Here is a 21,298-nt window from a genome sequence, read left to right as displayed (position 1 = left end):
TTATAGACCTGCTATTCAATTCCCCTCTCCCTCTGTGCATAACCAGACTCACAAATTAATGGGACTCTTGAGATTTAAAGAAATAGAGAAAACTATGCAGGACTGATGTTCCTGTTTTTCCTCAGTTATGTAATTCTAACCACCTTGTCAAGACAAAAAGTCTATCACAGCATCTTCTTAGTTATATAGGAGAAGGTAGTGAATCCTGTTCTTTCCTTTTCCCCATACTTTTGAAACACCTTTTGAAGCAGGGTGATATCTGCTCCCTCAGATTAAGGCCAGACAGTTCAGCAACAGACATGTTCCCCATGTCTGTCTGGTCTGTGGCCAGCACTGTTAAAATGTGTACAGTTGTGGCTTACTGCATGAACTCTTCCCTGCTTGCTTCTGAGCTGCAGCAAAAAGGTAAGTTCAAAGAAATGAAGCTGAAATAAAGCTTGATGCTTTGTGTTTTTATTCAGGCAGGTGGTGTTGCTTCTGGATTTAATCACGTTGTTACAAATGATCTGAGTGCCCGGAGGCTTCTCCATATCAAAGGCAGGAGAGTTGTGAGAGCCACAGAAGTCCCCTTGACTTGGGCCAGCTTTAACAAAGGAGATTGTTTCATTATTGACCTTGGAAATGTAAGTCTTTCCCAAAGCAACTTGTACTGAAAAGTAGGAGATGTGCATTTCAGGGGAGAAAAGATGCTTCTGTAGGAAATAACTTCTGTTGTCGCAACACTTTGAAAGCTCAAAACTGCCCTAAATGGTTTCTAAAGTATACACAGATTGCTCAGCAAATAATTATTTCCCACTCCAGGCACTGAAGGTATTTTTACTCATGTTTTAAGCTTAAGCTGTTCATATTGAGTCCTTTCAGTGCTAAGGCTGAGAACAGAACACAAATTACACTTCTTCCTTCAGAGCACTTCCTCAATTTTTTTTCAACTTTGATTTTGACAGTTGAAGAAATAAGCTGCAAGATATGTTATCATAATAAGCTGATCATAAAGAGTGTTGTAAAACTAGAGTTTTTCAACAGATTGCTTATACGCGAGTAGAGATCCTGAGAAGCACTCCTACACTGAAAGACTTTCTGCTAAAAGCAGTTAGAGAAACTGAATGCAGGAATGTATGGACAGGTATGGGAAGATAATTCTGCTCACTATAGAATTACATCAATCCTCTAGATAGCCTAGAGGACTGTACTGTTGCTTTAAAACTCATGTTAACTTTCTAATACCTACAGGTAGTACCTGGCAAGTAGTTCATTCTTTTTAGATACTAGTTGTCAGACAAATGAATAACTTCAGATAGATATGCTGACATGTACAAAACACTACCTTGCAGATGAGTTATTTTCTCATGAGCTCTTGCAACAGCAATTGACCCAAACTTTAATGCTTCACAAGGAAGTGGTCAGTGGTTTCAGCAAGGTTTGAGAAGAGTTCCTTCACACACTGAGAAAAGAGCTCTTAATTTGTGTTATAAGCTATTAAAAGCCCCCCCCCCGTACCCCCCCGTTCCCCCATCCCCCATTGTGGTGAATGAAGATATTGGTATCATTTAGCCATATAGAGTATGTTACGTTCTAATCATGCTTAGCAGTCTTCAGATAACACAGCAAACAGTATTTCTTCCTGTGATGGTATGGTCTGAGCATCTGAAACATCCAAGTGATCAATATCCAAAATGTTGTCTCTGAATGTCACTTTGTATTAAGGAGGCAAAGAAGAGCTAGATTACCTATTCCCTTTCAGAGTTAACCCATGGAAGATGGGCAATTTGGAACTAACCATCAGTAGGAAATGCCTGCTATTGCAGTCAGGATGTCTTAGGGCTTGAGTTTTGTAGTTTGGAGTTACCCTTCCACAAACATCCAGTGGAGGGTGGGTGTGTTCCAGTCTGACTTCTCTTGGCCCTTACTGTGCTGGAGATGCCTTGTTCACCTAAAGCAATTACTAAAGGGACCCTGCAGAAATGACAGTGATGATGAAATGTACAGTAGGTATATAGATGTACTGTGGGTGTTAGATGTGGGTTTAGATGTATAGCTTGGTGAGATGTACTAAGTGCTGTCACTCAGCAATTTAAATGTAATGCTTTAGATTCTTGTGTGCTTTTTAACACTGAATGTACATTGTGAGCCTCCTTGTGAGGCTTCTTAGTATAACATCACTGTGGTTCTTATTTCCTGACTGATAAGACAGATGTTAAGAAGCTATGTAATTCTGTGCTGTTTTAGGAAGGAAGATTAGATGTGTGAACACTTAGATCTTTACTGGGCTATGGAGTCAGTTGAATGACATGGCTGATAACAGTGGCTAGCCTCACTGAGCCAGTGGTGGCAGAAGGATAGGTTTTCTTGGATGGATAAACAAATAAAGACTGTATTTTGATGCCCACTTGCAGAAATTTAATTATCAGTAACTTTGTAAGCCACACCTTTCTTGAGAAGTGAAAAGGCAACATCTGATGTACTGTAAGATGAATATGCAAGTCTACCTGAAATGCCTGTTGAGAAATAGATGTGATACAAAACTTGCCCAAGATTTCTGCTGTGACAGTGTATTTTTTTTTTTTTCTAAGAACTGTATTTCAAGCTGAAGTAATTGTATTTCAGGTTGAAATTTTCCACTATTGGAAGTTCATTGTAAATAGGTGAGCCTTTTAAAGGAGCTCTTAATGTAGGAGTCTTTATTATTATTATTTTTTTAAGTGTTTTGGCTCAAATAGGTTATTTAATAGAAATAAAATAAATCATTGATAAGCTTGTTCTTAAGTCTTGGGATTTATTTCAGGGCATCACTGGATCACCATCTGAGATTAATGGGCAGTAATTGCACAAAGTAATGAGCTTATTGTCAGTGCTCTTACAAGCAAAGTATTGCAGCCTGTCAAATAAGATGATTTTCCAATATGTACTTCTTCCAGTCTCACAGCTAACTAGGAAGATGATCTCCATGGTACTGCAAAACTACTCATGCAGTCCATTTCTTGTTGCATTATGTCAAGCTACTTATTTAAGTCACTTCAGTTTTCCAGCTAAGCTCAAGTACTATACTATTTTTAAACCTCTCATTTGAACAGGGGGGGAAAGTTAAGGTAATAACAGTTATGAATAAAACTATTACTGACCACTAAGTCTTCTGTCTGGTGATAGTTCTCTGAGTTGAAGGCATGTTTGTGCATTTCCAGATAGCTAGGTATGAGGTCACAGTTCAGTTTCTGATGGTTAGTGTGAGAAGCTATGTTGCTCAATAGATTGTACCTGTAGCACTTAAGATAAAACCTGAGCAAGATATTTTGCCTAATTCTAACTTTCAAATCTGGAGAAGAAGATAGCTTCAGATGTCAGAAAAGCCCTGTCTTTGACATAAGGAAAGTCAGTAGCCAGTGGGTAAAGACCTGATGTTCAAACAGTCTTCTGGAAGCCTTCTTACATGAGCTATGTAACCACCACATTGATTCCTGTGTGTGGTGAGTGATCCAGGAGCATGCCTGATTTTCTTCTACAAGGAATGTCCATGCAACCTCCATGCTGAACCTGGGAAGCAGTCCTGTCCTAACAGCAGCTCAGGTAGGACAAGTATAAGGCAGCTGCAGGAAGGCTTTCTACAGGTCTAGAAGTGCTCCTTGCCCTGTTGACTTGTGCTTCTTAGTGCATCCTCTCCTGGCACAGCTGTCCCATAGCCCTCTCAGAAGCCATGGTTTTCTGCCACATTACACATGCAGTCTTTCTGGCCAGAGAGTGCTGAGCAATTCACTGTGCCCTGCTTGAGAAACAGGACAGGCTTGGTGATTCCTGATGGTCTTAACTACTTATGTTCTGTGCTGTCCCTCTTTACACCTGGTACGGTTTGCCTATCTCCCAGCTGCTTTCACTAGACACTTTTTTTCCCCTTTATTGCATATACATTTCTATTTCTGACATAGTGTGCTAAAAACTTGTCTATTCCACACACACCCCAGTTTCCTTCAGTGATACTTTTAAAGTGTATTGTGATGTTTACTATGTGTACATTGGTGCAGAATGGTGATGTATAAAATACGAGTGTTGAGGGGCATCGATGGTATGGGAAGAGCTGAAAGTCTGGTCAGTGAAGAAGAGAGCAGTTAGCAAAATGCAGAAGCGGTGTGAGTGGCAATACAATAAAATGTGAAGTGGTTAGGTTATTGGTGGTGGTTTTTTTTGTTTTTGGTTTCTCACTTCAGTTTGAGTAACTCTACTAGAAGAAAGCTGTTTAAATTATTTCCCTAATGACCAGCAAAAATATTCCTTGAGTTCAAACAGAGCTTTAAAAATGTAACACTGGCCTATCCCTCTTCGCAAAGGAACAATGCAGAGGGCTAGATGATAGCTATACCAGAAGTCAAGTAAATGCTGTAAGTAAACTATACTGTTGTCCATCTTTCCCATTACTATGGTAGCGCTTATATATTGACTTGTAACAGCCAAGAGGTTGCTGACTTGAAATGTATGGGCCTGCTGTGTGCCTGCACTTTGTTATACCTTACAGCAGTCAATGCACAAAGGCTCTGTGAATCAGAAATGAAAATTATGCTAAAAATTATGATGTCAAAAACAGAAGTATGACCATGAGTAAAGTTGTTGTCATGTATCTGTCAGGAAGGTCTCACATGACTTCCTGGCATAATCAGTATGTCAAGTGTAAAAGAGCTGTCTTATCTTCCGTAAAGGTACTTAAAAGAACACATCTAGCAGGAGCACTTCTTTGGTACAGCAGTTGCTTTTCATGAAAACTGAACTTAGTATATATGAAAACAAAACTACAAGTAGAAAATTAGCTTCTTCTTTGTTATTTTAATTGTTAGCAGAACACATGCTTGTGGCATTATGACAACAGGCTATAATTCAGTGTCACATTGCAACTTTAACAGTTTGGGTTTTGCTTCTGTAATTTCCTTCCTTTTTGCCTGCATTGTCTCTTCTAGGTGACTCTTCTCTCCCTTTAAAGAAAGCAGTTCACAATCAGCATATGTATTGCTTCAAACAGGACTGGGAGAGCAGATTCTTTCTTGCATGTGGGAGTTCATTGCTGTAAGTTTCTGTATAGTTGCTTTCCTTGGCACTGTCACATTCAACTAGTCGTGTCCTTCTTTATCCATGTTTTTCATTCATAGCTTCTCCTACAACACTATTTCAGCCTTTTCTTTCTCTTCAGCTGAGTATTCAGGGTCTGTAGTTTCCCTAACTTTCCCTGAAAGTTAAAAGTTTTGTTTTTTCTTTCCCCTTTCCACCTAAACATATATGCAGAAAACTGGCTAAAACAGACACATCATGAAGGCTGAGACAACACACACAAGCCTTAAGTTAGTTTTCTTCCTGTTGCTGTAGGAAATTGAGACGCCTTGCTGCCTGAGACACCGTTATTCAGAATGAATATACTCCTTTCACTCAGCCTTTTTTTTTTCAGTGTGGTGTAACAACAAATATTCCCAGAACACACTGTTAAAACAAGTGTGAAGGAAAATAAATACAGTGTAAGTGTATGCCTGGGGTACTTATTTTTACCATGACAGTTTGTTCCAGTTGAATCAAGTGGGAGACTCCTAGACTGATTACAAAGATGCTGTTGTAACCATGCTAGGGCTGGGCTCCTGGTGGTCTAAGCTGCATTCTGTCTGAATGAATTCAGAGCGTATTTTGGATAATCAAAACTCCACAGCTTTCAGTGGTTTCATTATATCACTGTTTTAACAAATGAAAGGTAGATTCAGTATCTATCAGGCAAGGGGGGCGGGGAGGAGGAGAACATTTCTGTCTAATGAATTCAACAGCCAAGACAGGAAAAAATATTGAATACTTTAGAAACTGAGAAAAATGTTCCAGAAGTCTACATTAACCTGGTTCAATCTAACCCTTCTTGCTGTATCTGTCCATTCCTGCATGATAGATATGCATTGAAACTTTGCCACTATTCATGTGTTCAAACTATCTCTAGCAACACTCAATACAACAATATGCTTTTTCCAATAGGAATGCCACCTCCTTTGGTTACTCCTGCTCCGCTGATCATCTCCCACTGACTTACCTTTCTTTACATGCCTCATCAGACTTTCTTGTAACACACTGAACTACTGCAGTACCTTTGTGATGTGGTTATTTGCCCAGGCTCTGGTCTGGTTCTATATATAAATAGAAGTAGTTAAGCCTAAGAGGAAAAAGGAATTCAGGGAATAACGACTTTACAAACCTTCTTTCTTGCTTTTAGTCCTCTTAGGGGTTGTGGACGTAACAATAACATAGCATGGTATTCTACATGAGTAAGCATATTTAACTGAAATGTTTTTTCTTACACTAAGTCCCTCTGTTTCATAGCTGTGACTCTGTACTCAATATCCTGGTTCCAAGGAACATCCTGACTGATGAAATTTAAGTCAGAATAAGCTATGTCATGCAGACAAAGCAGTATCCACTCTTATAGATTTAACTGACACTTAAACTAAGAGTGGTGTTTATTGATTTATTTTCTTAAGTGAGGTGCAATTGCATTATGGGAGCATTTTTAAGCATAGATGTAGGGAAAGATGGACAGGTTTAGTTTACATCAGGGCTTGCCAACAAAGAATGGAGACACATTGTCTGACAATACTTTGCCTAAAGTCATTCTTTAAATCTTATGTTTTACAATATTTTAAGGTTAGCCAGACTTGACATTTTAAGTATCTTTCTATCAAAACTGAAGCTTTGAATTTGTTTTAAATTACTTTTGAAAACTCCTTAGCTCAGCTGCTTAATGTCCATTCCTGTAGGAGAATGCAAATCAGGAGTACACTATGGATTACTAGGTAGTTGTAGTACACTAGATTACTAGGTACTTGAGAGAAGAAATGGGATTGAAATGTGCATGTTCAGGACATGTTTATATCCAGAATAAAACTGAATTTTTCACCAGTGTAAGCTTCTTGGCTTTTGCTTTGTTCGTCCTGGTCAAGGATAGGAACACAGACAATTTTTCCTCTGTGCCAAACTAAGCTGTCTGCCAGTCAAATACAGAGGTGGCTGTGTATTAGAAAGGAAAGGCTTATTTTTGTGTTACCTCTGAAATAAGTACATCGCTGTTTTTCCTCTTCTAGCTCTACGTCCCATTTGGAGCTTGGATAGGAGGGCAGGAGTTACGCTTTCACAATCCCACTCCACAGAGGAAAAAGTGCCAAAGCGCTGTTACTCAGTTTCTTGTCCCATATATAATCATCCTGCCGTGTGTTTCTGTACAGAAGCTGGGTCACTCTTTTAATGTACTGTGTATATCTAAATATCATATGATTTACTTACAGTCACTCTCCAACCCCACAACTGTCAGGAGTAAAACCCATGACTCCTGATCCCTGGTGCTAATTCATAACTAGGAAAACAGACTGCCTTCCTACAGAACTCGCAGATGAGATGGGACCTTGTAATAACTTCAGTGTCCATGGTACAGATCTGTTTTGCTTTCCTGATCTCTCTCAGGAACTATGGAATGGTCACTGATTATTCAAGACTACACTTTCCTCACTGGAAACTACTTATGGGAGTCCTACTGTGCTCCCATAAGGATACTGATATTGATTGTCCACAGCATTTCTTTTAAACTCTGTTGAAGAGATTAAGAAGAAAAAAAAAAAAAGAAAAAAAAATGCTGCTACTGTAACCTTCTGAAAATAAAGTGGACTTGGCACAGGAATTAGTGATGAATGAATGCAGTTCCTTTTTTGTATTTTTCCTTTTTTTTTTCTTTCCCTTGGTGTCTATTTTTGTTTTATTGGAAACAATTTCTGTCAGCCTACCAATTGAAAACAAGGTTAGCAAAACAAGGCTAAAAATAGGTACAGTACAGCTAAGAAATTGTGAAAGCACCGAGTGAGTTAAAGGCAAATACTGTGTAGGTTTTCTTATAGTGTCTACCCTAAAGGCCATGCTTATATCTATACCTAAAAATAAATGTATAAATAATAACATACAAGCCAAAAGCTGAGTGGCATGCTGGGTGTGGTTAGGTAACTAGCTGACTCTTGTTATATATTTAGGTAAATCTAAATATTAACCTTGTCAGAAAGTTATTATAGCTTTTAAACTTTTTCTCCCCTCTGAGGATAAATAGTTAAAACCTCGATCTCACTAGAAACTGAAATGAATAAACTGTATCAAGAAGACAAATGTGAAAATATCCCCCTGAACTTCTAAGGTGAGGCCAGAAAACGCAACATAAATTGGAATGATTGAGAAAATGATTTTACTTTGAAATCAGAGGCAACTAAACAAAAATTTTAAGGGGGTTGTAGCACTGGATGTTACATTCTCTCTCCAGAGTGAGATCCTTCCTTGTTGGCAGTCAGCCCTTAAATGGGGTCTAGGAGAGCTGAAGCCAGGCTCCACCCCTTCTGGTAACACCTGTGCTCCCATGGCTGACACTGTGCTCACCTCAGGTGATCAATCAGAGGTTCAGGCCATGATTCAACGGTTCCCACACAGCTGAAACAACCATATTTTGCAAATGAAAGTGCATATATTTTATTGCCTACTGTGGAAGACTTATCAAAGACTTTTGCAAAGAGAATTCTGAGAAAAGTTTGAATAATATTGTAGTACTTTTGAACCTATAGTCTGCAAGTTATTATGGGCCTTAAAATTAGCTCAAGTTAATGGGATACGTTTTTCTGTGTGTTTTCTCACGTAGCAATAAAATAAGGTTTGCAAGTAAAAACCCTCCAAATCCTCTGCTGTAGCTCTTGAAGGTTTTTCCTCCTTCCTCCAGCTCATCCTCCAGCACAGAGCTGGGTTTAGAGAGCTCAGTTTAGTTACTTCCTGAAGGCAAAGTGGGAGAGCATACTGTGAATAGGAGTTAGCCAGGATGTGCTGTGCCTTTAGGAGACCTTTAGGAGATGCTAAGAAAGGAAAAGGTGAATTTATTGTCTGAGAACTAAAGGTCTTCGTAATTTGTGGTGATAATTTAAGTCTCGCAGTATCCAGTGTAGTCAGTAAATATTCATTTTGTAGATGAAAATATTTGTTTGAGGTTGCATGTCTGGTTAACAGAAAAACCAATAGAAGGCTGTTGAACTTTTAACCTTTATGAATGAGCGATCTCTGTGAATTTCAGCATACACACTGAGATAAGGCAATATTTGCCCAACCTCTCTACATGTCATCGTCTTCCTTATTCCTTCTGTAGGGTGTGGGAAATAAAGAATTCCTGTTTACTGCTGTTATATCACTCGTGACTCTTATTTTGTCATATTGCAAATAAGCTCAGTTAGGAGGTAGGCCAAGATAAGAATTAAGTTTGAGTAGTGAAATTCTCCAAAGCTCAAAGTCTGTTTTGAGTCTTCCAGAACTTGTGGCTGAGGCAGTGCATTGCTATAACAGTAATATTAAAACATCTGCTTGAGTTGAAACTTTTGTATTTTTACATACAATCAAGACAGTCTTTCATGAATGACTTAGAAATTCTGTTTCCTTGAATCTGCACAGATATTCTTTTGTGTAAATGTCAAAATCAGATTTAAGGTAGGTTTCAGACCTGAAGCCAAGAATGGATCTCCAGATTCTGGACACTTGTGCAATACAGTTATTTAAAACAGAACTTGGACTTTTTTTATTTGGTCTTGGATCTATAATCAGATGACTGATAAAACCAGGGTGAAAACCCCACTGTTTTAACTGTGTAACATCTGCAAGTTGAAAGCAATCTAATTCTGGGAATCCATGTAACCCTGGCGTAAACTTAAAGCATCACTGCTGAGAGAAGCTTCCTAAAGGAAGGGAAGGGAAATTGGCTGTGAGATCAGTAAGGTGTGGGTTTTTTGTTTTTTGGTGGTTTTTTTTTTGTTTGTTTGTTTGGGTTTTTTTTTGTTTGTTTTTTAATATTTTTTTTTTATTATTTCATTTATTTATTTATTTTGTAGCATGTCCAGGCTGGTTATGGAAAGTAATTATCAGAAGTTACTGGTGCTGTTTTACATACAGCTGGCATCATTGCTAGCTGTCTAATAAAGTTTATACCTGGTAGTACTGAGGAACAGTAATATTCTCCCACTTATTTCAAGCCATCTTTTTAAGTACAATTATAATAATGATAATGGTATTAAATTAATACCATTAATGATAATAGGAAAAAAAAACTCAGAAAACTTTTCTGAATTAAATTGATTTTTGTTTAAAATGTGAATTGTAGAGTTGTGTGTATATATATAATAAAACCTAAACCTCTGTATGTTATTCTTTATTATTTTCACTGAAGTTTAACGCAAACCAGTCTACCCTTTTTGATGCTTCAGACAGTATTTACCTTTATTGTTGCTGTTGGGCTATTTGAATAATGTCAAAAAGAATCAAATGACTTTCATCCAAAAGAAGCACAGCCAGCCAAGCTGATTCATATCCTTTGTTTATCTTCTCCCAGCTCACCCTCTAGGGGACCTGCAGTTTACATTCTGCCTCATAGCAGTTTTCATCAAGACTTAAATTTAAATTCTGTATCCTGAAACACTTTGCATTTAGGATGAAGCATGGGACATTCAGAACTGGAACTCCTCTATCTGCAGTGTGGCTGAGTTTGGTGACCTGTCTTAGGCTGGTTCTGGTGGCCCTCCTCCCTGAGTGGTGCCTCAGGGGACATGCTCTGTTCTGAATCAGTTGCACTTCCCATACTGTGTGGTGGGCCTAACTACTCACTACCTGTTCAGTCAGATGAGATGAAGGGCTTGAAAGCCTTTTAAAATATTTAGGAGCCATTGCTGTGTTGTCTGAGGAGCTCCCTGTAAAGGTGGCAATCACAATCGGGTGAATCTGTGTAGTTTGCTCCTAGCTGCTGCATTTTTTGCATGCAGACATCTCTTACAGATGTGTCTTTTGCCTGTGCTATAGTCATTTCCTAAGGCAGGAAGGTATATGCCCATCTTGTTTTAAGTAACTTGGTTATAGCAATAATAATAAAAAACTGTGTATTTCTGATCTGTAAATCTCTGTAAGTCATTTATAAAGACAATTGTGATAACTACAGTTGGAAGAGCTCACATTTATCCAAGGCTAATAAACTTTTATGAGCACTGGATCAGCTGTACCCCAAGGACAAATCTCCCAGCAGGGATGGCTTTTTATTGAAAGTGCCTGTGACATTGATTTGCACTTGAGCTGGTTTGGAGGTTTGATGCAATGGGTTACAAATTGCGTTGAGTACATTACAAGTATTATATAGCAAAAGGTCACCAAAATAAAAAGAATGATTTGAAAGATAGTAACTTTACTTTGAGGTGCAGATACAATGAATTTTCCTTGAGATTTTACAATGAATTTGTATTTTGCTAGTGATAAGAGCCGGCACTGTTAAAATAACATAGAAGAGGAATTGCCAGTTGTAAAATAAAAACAGTTTACAGCAGCAAATTTAGGAGCTTTCAGGTTCTTTAAATAGTTGAAGATATATCCCTGTAAAATCAAAACTTAATATTGTGAGTCTGGATGATCTCATATGTGGATACTGAATTACAGTACGTAAATATCTTGTTTACTGGAGATATCTAGGTAAGTTAGAAATGCTTCCATTAAAGATCCACTGAAAAATGTAACTTTACTGATAGTCTGCTGGTTAGCTGCAGTCAGATAATCATGAATAAAATAATTTTGCTGTGTTGAAATATTGCTAACTTATACATGCTTTGAATTATTTTAGGAGATCTATCAGTGGTGTGGCTCTTCATGCAACAAATATGAGCGCCTGAAGGCCACTCAAGTTGCTGTTGGCATTCGGGACAATGAACGAAATGGGAGGTCCAGATTAATTACGGTGGAAGAAGGAAGTGAACCGGATGAGCTTATAACGGTATTGTATCATTTATATGCAGTTACTGTGAATAAGAATGCTGTTATACTTCAGGAGCTTAACCGAATTGGGCTCAAAACCTGTGATCTGCAAGGAGTCCAGGAGCTTGGAGAGAGTTAAGTTGTGCAGTACACTTCAGATTAACTTCAGGAGGTGATGCTGAATGGTGCTTGCTTGTATGCCTTTATTTTTGATGGTGTACATCTTCAGTTTTGGCTCATGGAATGTGATTAGTACTGGTTTAAGCAGTAAAACATGTAGTACATGTTTTATATCAGTAACACTGATGAAAAGAGCACAGACTGACAATTAGAGCCAAAGTCCTGTTCCTTATTTGCAGTGTGTGCTCAGTTTGCAGCCTGCCTGGGCTGGGTGGCACTGCAGGAAAATGCTGTCAAGTAGGTTCCCTCAGGCCCAGCCCATACTGGGGTTGCCACTCGAGGCTTTGCATGGGATTTCTAATAGGCTCGTGATGAGTTGGGAGTGTGGACCATAACAGCTGCACTTTGCACCTCTTATCTGGCTCACGTTCAATTGCAGATGCAATGTTAGGGACATGGGTGGCTGAGGGCTGCTGCCAACACCCCACAAGGATGTGTGTGGCCAGGACATGCTGGCCCCGCCCTGGTACCTGCTTGCCAACTGTGCGCAACTTGTTTTGTAGAGCCTTGAGAGTGAGTAAGAGCAGGAAAAATGCCAAGGTTGCATTTTGATCTTGTCACATATTGTTAGGATATCAGAATAAATCATTTTACCACTTGGTCAACAGTGTATGAAGAAACTTCAGCTTCTCCTTTTAGGCTGTAAACTAGAGGGAAGAGGAATGACAGTGCCATGTGAGTAGGTTCATGGCTTTCATTGCTACCACTGTAAGAGTTTATTTCAGGTGAGTCCACTGGCAGCCAGGGCTTACTGCCTAGTGCTACCCACATTGCAGTGCTCATACATGCTGTTAATGAGCTAGGAGTTTGTTAACCTAATGAACATATACAGCCTATAATCCTTATTTTTGCTCTATGTATCCAGTTCCTAGCATTCATTACTGGTTTCTCATTGTTTCTGCACCATTATTATTAGCCTGCTATAGTGTTTGCCTGGGCTAACTGCTCTGGAATTAGCATTAGGATGGCTAGGGAGAATCTCCATCCCTTGTTGGATGCCGAGGGCAGCTTGTTCACCAAGGATCAGGATAAAGCTGAGGTACTTAATACCTCCTTTTCCTCAGTCTGTAATAGTAAAACTTGTTATTCCCTGAGAACAAAGTCCCCTGCACTGATAGATGGGTATGGGGAACAGAATAAGCCCTGCATGATCCATGATGAGATAGTTTTGGACCTGCTCTGAAACCTGGATGTTTACAAGTCCATGGGGCTGGATGGATTGCACCCTAGAGCTCTGAGGGAGTTGCCAAACCACTCTCCATCATTTTTTGGCAGTCCTGGCTGATCAGGGTTGTCCCGGTGGATTGGAGGCTGGAAATGTGATGCCCATTGAAAGATGATCCTTGTAGCTACAAGCCTATTAGTCTCACATTGGTGACCAGGAAGGTTATAGAACAAATAACCTCGGGAACCATCATGGACCAATTAAAGGTCAACCAGAGGAACAGGCCCAGTTGGCATGGGTTTATGAACGGTAGATCCTGTCTGACAAACCTGATTTCATTCTATGACAAGATGACCTGCTTAGTGGATGAGGATAAGGCTGTCGATGTGGTTTGCCTGGACTTCAGTAAGGCTTTGACACTGTCCCCATAACATTATCATGGAGTAGCTGGCTGCCCATGGTCTGGATGGGCATACTCTCCGCTGGGTGAAACACTGGCTGGATGGCTGGGTCCAAAGAGTAGCAGTCAAGTTGCAGTCTTTTCTAGGGGAGAGTATTATTAAAATAATAATTTCTTCATCTGGTGCATGGCTGAAATCAGAATGTGATTTCTTAGTTACTTCCTCTGATAAATATCAGGAATGATTCTCCCTAGCTGTAAGCTGAAAATCTATTGGCTTCCATACAACAAATACTGCCAGATTTCTTTCCTGCCACAAGACTATCCAAGGCAGCAATGGGTTTGTGGTTCCTGGATGCCCATTTTCCTGCTGTAGGTGAGGTGAACTGTTCTGACAAGGGCAGTTGCCTACTCCCGACTGCTCTGTTTCAGCAGGGACCTGGGATCAGTCTGCCCTTCTTGCACAATTTGCCCATGGGAAAAAGCTGTCTGGAGCGTGCTAGAGGGCTGGATAAATTGCTGTGGCAGGCCAGCCCCATGCAGCATGCTTGCCCTAGGAGAGTAGAATGGTTGGAAACTGGTACATGAGTGGCTGTGACAATGGCAACCCCCGCTATTGTGACCACAGGCTACTTGGGAGCACACAATGACCATCCTATGCTCACAATCAGGAAATCCAGGATGTCTGGCAAAGTCAGACTTGCTGTGAGCATACAGAAGGCCTATAATGGTGCTGCATGAATAACTGAAATTCTTCCACTGTGAGGATGAGGCTAAAACTCCCTGTGCAAGCACATCAAAGGTGTTTTATCCACTTGGTTTCACCTCTATGCTTGCATTTTAAGTGAGGAACTGGCAGGTTTAGCTAGGAAGTGCTGTAAAAGATTGCTGCCCTGGTAATTTGAAAAATCAAGTGACTAAGGTGGAGAAATTGCTGCTGCTCCTGCTCAGTAACTGTGACTGCTCCCTGCAGTTGCAGCTGCCCGTAGTGAAATTCACTCATTGCCAGCTCTGCACTGATTCTGACATGTAAACAGCTGAACAGTTTACTCATTCTGCTGGGCCTTAGGTCTGAATGCTCAAATTGTGTTACAGGAAATTTTTAACCTGCATGGGACCAATCTAAAGATAGGTCTTGGCAATCATGAGTCAATTTGGTCACTGTAATATGACCACATTAGAGTTAGAGCTAACTCCACTTCTTTTTTTTCTTTAAACCAAAAAGAACACTAAATATATTAATTCAAAGCTAACTCTGGACCAAATCCTCAGTTTCTAGCCCTATCAGAAGCTGCCCTGGGCCCAGTTTTGAGAACAAGGCTTGTCCTGACTGCTTGCAGTGGAGAGCAGGGGTTTCACAACACCACTTTTGTGTACCAACAGATCATTGAGATAACTGAGAAATGCCAGAAGGTTTTGTAGCTGGCCAGCAAGATGATGCTGTTTGCACTAATACAGGGAGCAGTGTTCTGTTCCAAGTCATCCAAGAGAAAGATGGAAGGCATGCAGTCCTCCACACATTTCCTATCAACAGCTTGATCTGATATGTTAAGATAAACTGAGTTTTCACTAAACTATGAATTAATCCTGCAACTTCTACTTAGCCATTTGTTCATGAAAGGAGGTTGTAGCAAGGTGGTGGTCAGCCTCTGCTCTCAAGTAACAGCAATAGGAGGAGAGGTGATATCCTCAAGTTACACCAGGAGAGGTTCAGGTTGGATTTTAGGAAAAAATTATTCTCAGAAAGAGTGGTGAGGCACCGGAACAGGAAGATGGTAGAGTCACTGTCCCTTGAGGTATTCAAGAACCGTGGAGATGTGGCACTGAGGAACATACGAACATAGTCTAGAGTGGACACAGGCATGGGTTGGTGGTTGGACTAGATGATCTGAGTGATCTTCTGCGTCCTTATTATCTGTAGCTGTCCTGTACTGCTTTTTGTTAGTGTTCTATGGGCCTTACATCAGATGGATGTAAACTCAATTTTCATAAAATACTTCTGTAAATATTCACCTACTTTAAATATTTTTGAGCAACAGAAAGATCTTCTTTGTCCTTTCTGATAACACAGCCTACTTCTCCTTCTTTTCTTTAAAGCTCCTAAGAAATCCTTACTCCTCAGAATTCCTGAATGCTGTTGGGTTCAATGATGACAGGACAAGAAGGAATGGCCTTAAGTTGTGCCAGGGGATGTTCTGGTTGGATTTTATTAGGGAAAAACCCACCTGAAAGAGTGGTTGGGCACTGGCACAGGCAGCCCAGGCAGGTGATGGAGCCAATGTCCCTGGATGTGTTCAAGAAATGTGTAGATGTAGCACTTAGGGATGTGGTTTGGTGGGCAGTGTTGGTGGTAGGTGGATGATTGGATTAGATGATCTTCGAAGTCTTTTCCAACCTTAATTATTCTGTGAGTGATGATTGTTACATAGGGCTCAAGGAACAGCATGTGCTCCCCTCATCTGATACCTGTTATTTTCCTTGAAGCCAGCAAGAGCAGGCTCTGCAGTCACAGCCCTGTGAAAGCAAAAAATGCTATAGTTGCTCACCTAACATTTGCATTTCTTCTTGTTCCCTTGTTCTTGATTATATTTGTTTTGTAAACAGAGGAGTGGAGGAGCCATGGGGGTGAGGGTGGCACAAGAGGAGGAAGAAGGGTTACGACTTCTGTGTAATACAGACGCCAGGTGTTAGCTAGGTATCACATAAGAATTTAATTGCCTGTAGACTGCACATGGTTTTATTGAAAGGCTGTATGCCATGAACTGGATGTTTAAAAAAAAATAAAAAAAATGTTCACAGTTCCAGGGAATTTTGTGCAATAAATACTAGAAATGAATTTCAGTACCAGGACAGAAGAAACATTGAACAATGCTTTGAACAAGCAACATTGTACAAGGGATAAAGAAAGTTTTGGTAGAGAGGGGCCGCTGACAGTGAAAGTGGTACTTGTCCCTTGTGCAGAGACTTGGCTGGACAGTGAGATGCACACAGAATAGAGATGCTAACTAAATTCTAACGCCAATATAAAGGCTTTGGAAAGCTGATAGACAGAAAATAGCAAAAGCAATGTTACTCAGACCCCGAGTCAACTTTCTCAGCCTGATTTGAAACTTTGAGTCATATTTACATCTCAGAAAGATGAATATACTTCCTCATGAAGTGGTTTGTGGTATATGCACATGCCTACAACGATAGAATTTGGGTCTTCTTCTCTTGAATGCTAATGGAGAGGATATGAACTCAAAATAGTCCAGGGAAAGTTAGCACACATGCATGTGTAACTTTCAAGACTCCCCCTTTCCCATCTGAGAAATGGAAGCTTATTTTTAACACTGTTACATTAAATTCATGAGGATTGTGGATGTGAACTCAAAGTACATTCCCCTTGCCCTGCAGGAGTCATCTGCAAGCTGCCAAAAGCAGGCGACATAGTTTTTGTTCACGTGGCAGAGTATCTCTCCTTCATTACAGGCACTCCTGTTTTTTGATTAAAATTTGCCCTGACAGGACTCTGTTGTGCAACCTGCACACAGCTTGGATCTTCCACTGAGCTGACTTCAGTATGGCTTAGCAGATTTCACCAGCTCATCACTTGGCCCAGTGTTTTCCCTAGACCTAAATCAGCAGGGGTTCTACCCTGAAGGGCATAGACTGGCCAGGAGGATTCTTCAGGAACATTGTGAATTACCAATCATGCTTTTTAAGCTGCAGTTTTCAATCACGGTCTGTCTGAAGCCAGGTGCTTAAAGGGAACTGAAAGGGAGGGGCAGGTGGCTTTGTACCTCTGAAAGTCAGCCTCTGAATGCAAATTTCAGTGCCTGCATTGGTAACTTACTTCAGAATATGTCCAAATGTACTGCATGGCATGAGCTAAATAAACTGATTTCATATGCTGGAAAAGATGCCTCTTTACAAAGTATTTCAGTGAATAACTAGAACCAGCATGAATTGCTGCAAGTACTTGCAATTAAATTATAACTTATCTCATTTGCATTCTTGTAGGTGGGAAAATCTCTCATATTTTTTTTCTCTTTCTGCAGTGATAGCACTTGCAGGGTTGCCATGTTAGTCAATTACAATCTTATAATTACATGTTAGAATACTAATGGAGTTTGTAACGGCTTTTCTCTTTTGTGTGCTAGGCTATTAGGAAATTTACTGATGAAGAAATGCTATAATTTCCAGTTATTAAATGAGCATAATTAAGAAGACAAGACCAAAGGAAATAGTTGTTAGCAGTTACTTTCATGTACTTTATAGCATCTAGAGATTCCATGGTGAAGAACTAGAAGTTTCTTTACTGCATAAAGATCTCAGAGATATTTGTTCCTGAAATCCAGCATGTACCCAAGAAATATGCACATGAGAAGGGATTTTTTTAATCCTTTTTCTTTCTTTCTTTTCTTACAGGGAACTGTTTAGTATTTCCAATGTGTAGCACCATAGATATATGTGAACCTACATGGTGGCACTGCAAAAGACTGTCAAAGTGTGTGCCTAGAGAACAAATAGCTGAATGTAGGCAGTGCCTTAGTGCCTGGGGCTTCCCGTTAGCATTAGTTACTCATTGATTTCCACTAGCTGTTTTCTAGTACACAAGCATGCAGTAACTTTTGCAGCACATGAGGCTTGAACTCTGAAGGCTTACAATTTGAGTCTGCAAAGCTGCGAAGACTTCATTGTGTTCCAAGAAAACAGCTAAATCTGGTATCTCTAAAGTCAAGAATGCAAGAGAGTCTCTGTGGGTCTCAACTGTAAAACATCTGCTGGTATTTGAGGAGGATGTAACAAAGAAGAGTTAAAAAAGAAACCAAAAATGTAGAAAGGATTGGTATAAATGGGAAAAAAAAAGTGGCAGGTGTAATTACTTACTGTATTTATAATTATGCTGTGAGTAGGCAGGTTCCTGAACAGCTTAGTTTTCAGTGCTCAGTGATGGTAACAAAGAGTTCCCATGTTTGTTATTAATGTAGTGTGGATGGAATCATAGAATGGCCTGGGTTGAAAAGGACCATGATGATCATCCAGTTTCAACCCCTTGCTATAGACAGGGTTGCCAACCACCTGACCAGGCTGCCAAAAGCCACATCCAGCCTGGCCTTGAATGCCTCCAGGGATGGGGCATCCATAGCCTCCTTGGGCAACCTGTTCCAGTGCGTCACCACCCTCTGTGTGAAAAACTTCCTTCTAATATCTAACCTAAACCTCCCTGTCTCAGTTGGAAACCATCTCCCCTTGTCCTATCATTATCTACCCTCATTTGTCCTTCCAACTTCCCAACGATGGGATCACTTTTTATCTTGGAGACATCCAAAAAGCTGGGTGTTTGAAGATGACAGCTGCAAGGGTTTCCCCAGCTCATTCTATGCACTCCCAATCTTGTGGGCCCAGTGGGACAGAGGGCAGTTTGCTTTACCTCTGAGCTAAACATGGTTCTCTCTGGACTGATCTCAGTGAGTTTTTGTGAATGTGTTATTCAATGTCTGTTTCACAGAGCAGAAAGTTGATGTTAGAAGTCAAGGCTTTGTATTCAAATTATTACAGATATGCAAAATTGCAAATATTAAATGATAAGCTGCCAAAACGTAATGCTCTATTTTGATGAAGTTAAACACAGAGCTATGAATAAAATTATGATTTGCATTTGAAATTCCCAAGAAAACAGAAACTGGATAAAAACGTAGGCCATAATTTCTGCATCAAAAGTGCCATGAGCAACTGATGTGTTTTGCTATTATGCAACATCCTGAATGCATACAGATCATGTTTAAACCTTAATACCAGAGAGTGTTTTTGATAAATTACAAGGTAAAACCAAACAAATGATCAAAATGCCAGAACAGTTTGTTAACAGAAAGCATCCTTTTGTCTGGTTGTCAGCACCTTACGGCATTTCCATCTCTTTCTCAATCTTTGTTGGGACTGGTGGGAGGTCCTCTGCTCAGGGTGAGCATGTAATGACATCTGTTGTTGCTGCAATTGCTGGTGAGAGGCAATTTTAGGCAGAAATCCTGCTGACTACCTGGGAGCAATTCAGCAAAAGATGTTTTGTTCTTTTCCTCTTTGATTGAAGTGTAATTTTTAGAAAGATTGTGTTTGTTCAAATACATGGAAAGAGCTCTGGGCGACAGTGAAAACAACAACAAAACAGTGAAATAAGCATATTCATACATTCATAACTGGCCAATGTCAAAAACAGTTTTTGTCTGGAGCAGATATCTGCTGCAGTCATCATTTGCTGGCATGAGAAGCAGTAAGCCGATGTGATAGAGATGAAACTGTGGCCAGTAATGTTAGCAGTGAAGCCCTAGAGCCACCTTTGCGTAAAGGTTCCCCTGGGCACCCGTCTGTGCTGATACTCAAGGGTCGGCTCCTTTATGTCTTCTTTCAGCTGGAATTTTTTCTCTTATTGCTTACTGGAGTCGATATTTGAGATGGTATTTGTTTCAGAGAGGCATTCCTTGTAATATTCTTCTTTTGTTTTGAAGGTTAATATAAAAACCCAAATTTTTATCTGCTGGTGAGTTCACACTGTGTCTGTAGTTCAGAGCCATCATTCTGCACGTAAGATTTCTTCTCTGTCATCAGTAAGTGTGTACCTGGATTTCATAGTAGCAATTGTATTTACTTAAGTCAGAGCATGTAAGAAAGTAATTGAAAGAAGCCTTAAGCTCTGTAAATGTCTTACTTGCTTTTCTTTCTGTTGCTCTTAGCACTTAAAGAGGGGAGTCTGAATTTGTTTGAAACCCACGCTTGGGATCACAGCCACAACAAATAGTTCAGTTTCAGACCCAGAAACTTAACCCAAGTTGTGCAGTGAAAAGAAACACAAACACAGCGCTAGTGTACACAAGTTAAACTGTATGAAACTGGTTTGCTTTCTTAATTAACCTTCACTTGACTTGTTCTTCGAGCATTGTTTTCCTCGTTGGATTTTCAGCCTCACTGAGCTCCTTTAAACTTCCTGCTCCCGTTTAATCAGTGTCACCTATTTTGTGACTGCAGAGCTGGCTTCTCCAGTTGTGAAGACAATGTTTACTAAATTCCTTCCTTTGGTGTGTTTACTTAAAACTACCTTGTCTCATTCTTACAGGTTACAACCTTTTGTCTGTGATTCCTTCTATTCTTTTTGAGGGTAAGAGAGTGGAATTTCCATTGTCAGAAGAAACTCTGGCACTGTATTTTATAATTCAGTGGAGGTGTGCACATAAGCAGATGCAATGGGATTATAGTTTTGCAGGCAGGATAGACTACACTGCATTTACTGTAAGATAAGAATGAAGTTGGGCAGTTGAAGAGGAACTGTTCTTTTCTTGGTCTCCACTGAGATATTCTTGCATTAACCTACAACTGCCTACACAAAAGTTTAACAAAACTTAGAAAACAACGTGGAAAAAAGCTTTTAAAAGTAATGCAGATTAACTTGCTATTTTATTCCATCCTCAGCTCCCTGGACAGGATTTAAAATGCGGCATTCACGAACACTTCTCATAAAACGTTAAATCTACGGTCAGATGTTCACATTGAGAGCTAAGCTAGTGTTAGGCAACAACACTGACACAACCAGCTTTGGGCATGCCTTATTCTGAAATAACTGTAGTAGATTTAGCTTTGGGAGGTTGAACAGCCTGACATTATGTGTCAGAGTACCTGTGACATGCCCGAGTGCAGCATAGTGAGCCCAGAGCTGATGGTGCTTTTCTTACTGCTAAAACTGCAGGAAATAGTAATGGGGAGAGGATAGATATTGCTCTGGAACGGAG

General features: G+C 40.0%; 1 protein-coding gene across 7 annotated transcripts in view; it reads left to right on the top strand.

Moving 5' to 3' along the window:
- Window positions 1-21,298, top strand: part of SCIN (scinderin) — a 61,070-nt gene that overhangs the window by 23,530 nt on the left and 16,242 nt on the right. For all 7 annotated transcript variants that reach the window (XM_085538554.1, XM_085538553.1, XM_085538555.1 and 4 more), the window contains 2 exons: window positions 462-623; window positions 11,660-11,809. Coding sequence is in view for 1 of the 7 variants with exons in the window: in XM_015853635.3 (XP_015709121.2) it covers window positions 462-623; window positions 11,660-11,809 (312 nt within the window). In the remaining 6 variants the exon portion in view is untranslated. The remainder of the gene's footprint in view (window positions 1-461; window positions 624-11,659; window positions 11,810-21,298) is intronic.

This window comes from Coturnix japonica, chromosome 2 (assembly GCF_054131305.1).
Source record: "Coturnix japonica strain WE chromosome 2, WE-NBRP24, whole genome shotgun sequence".
Classification (NCBI taxonomy): Eukaryota; Metazoa; Chordata; class Aves; order Galliformes; family Phasianidae; genus Coturnix; species Coturnix japonica.
This window is presented reverse-complemented; position numbering and strand designations above follow the sequence as displayed.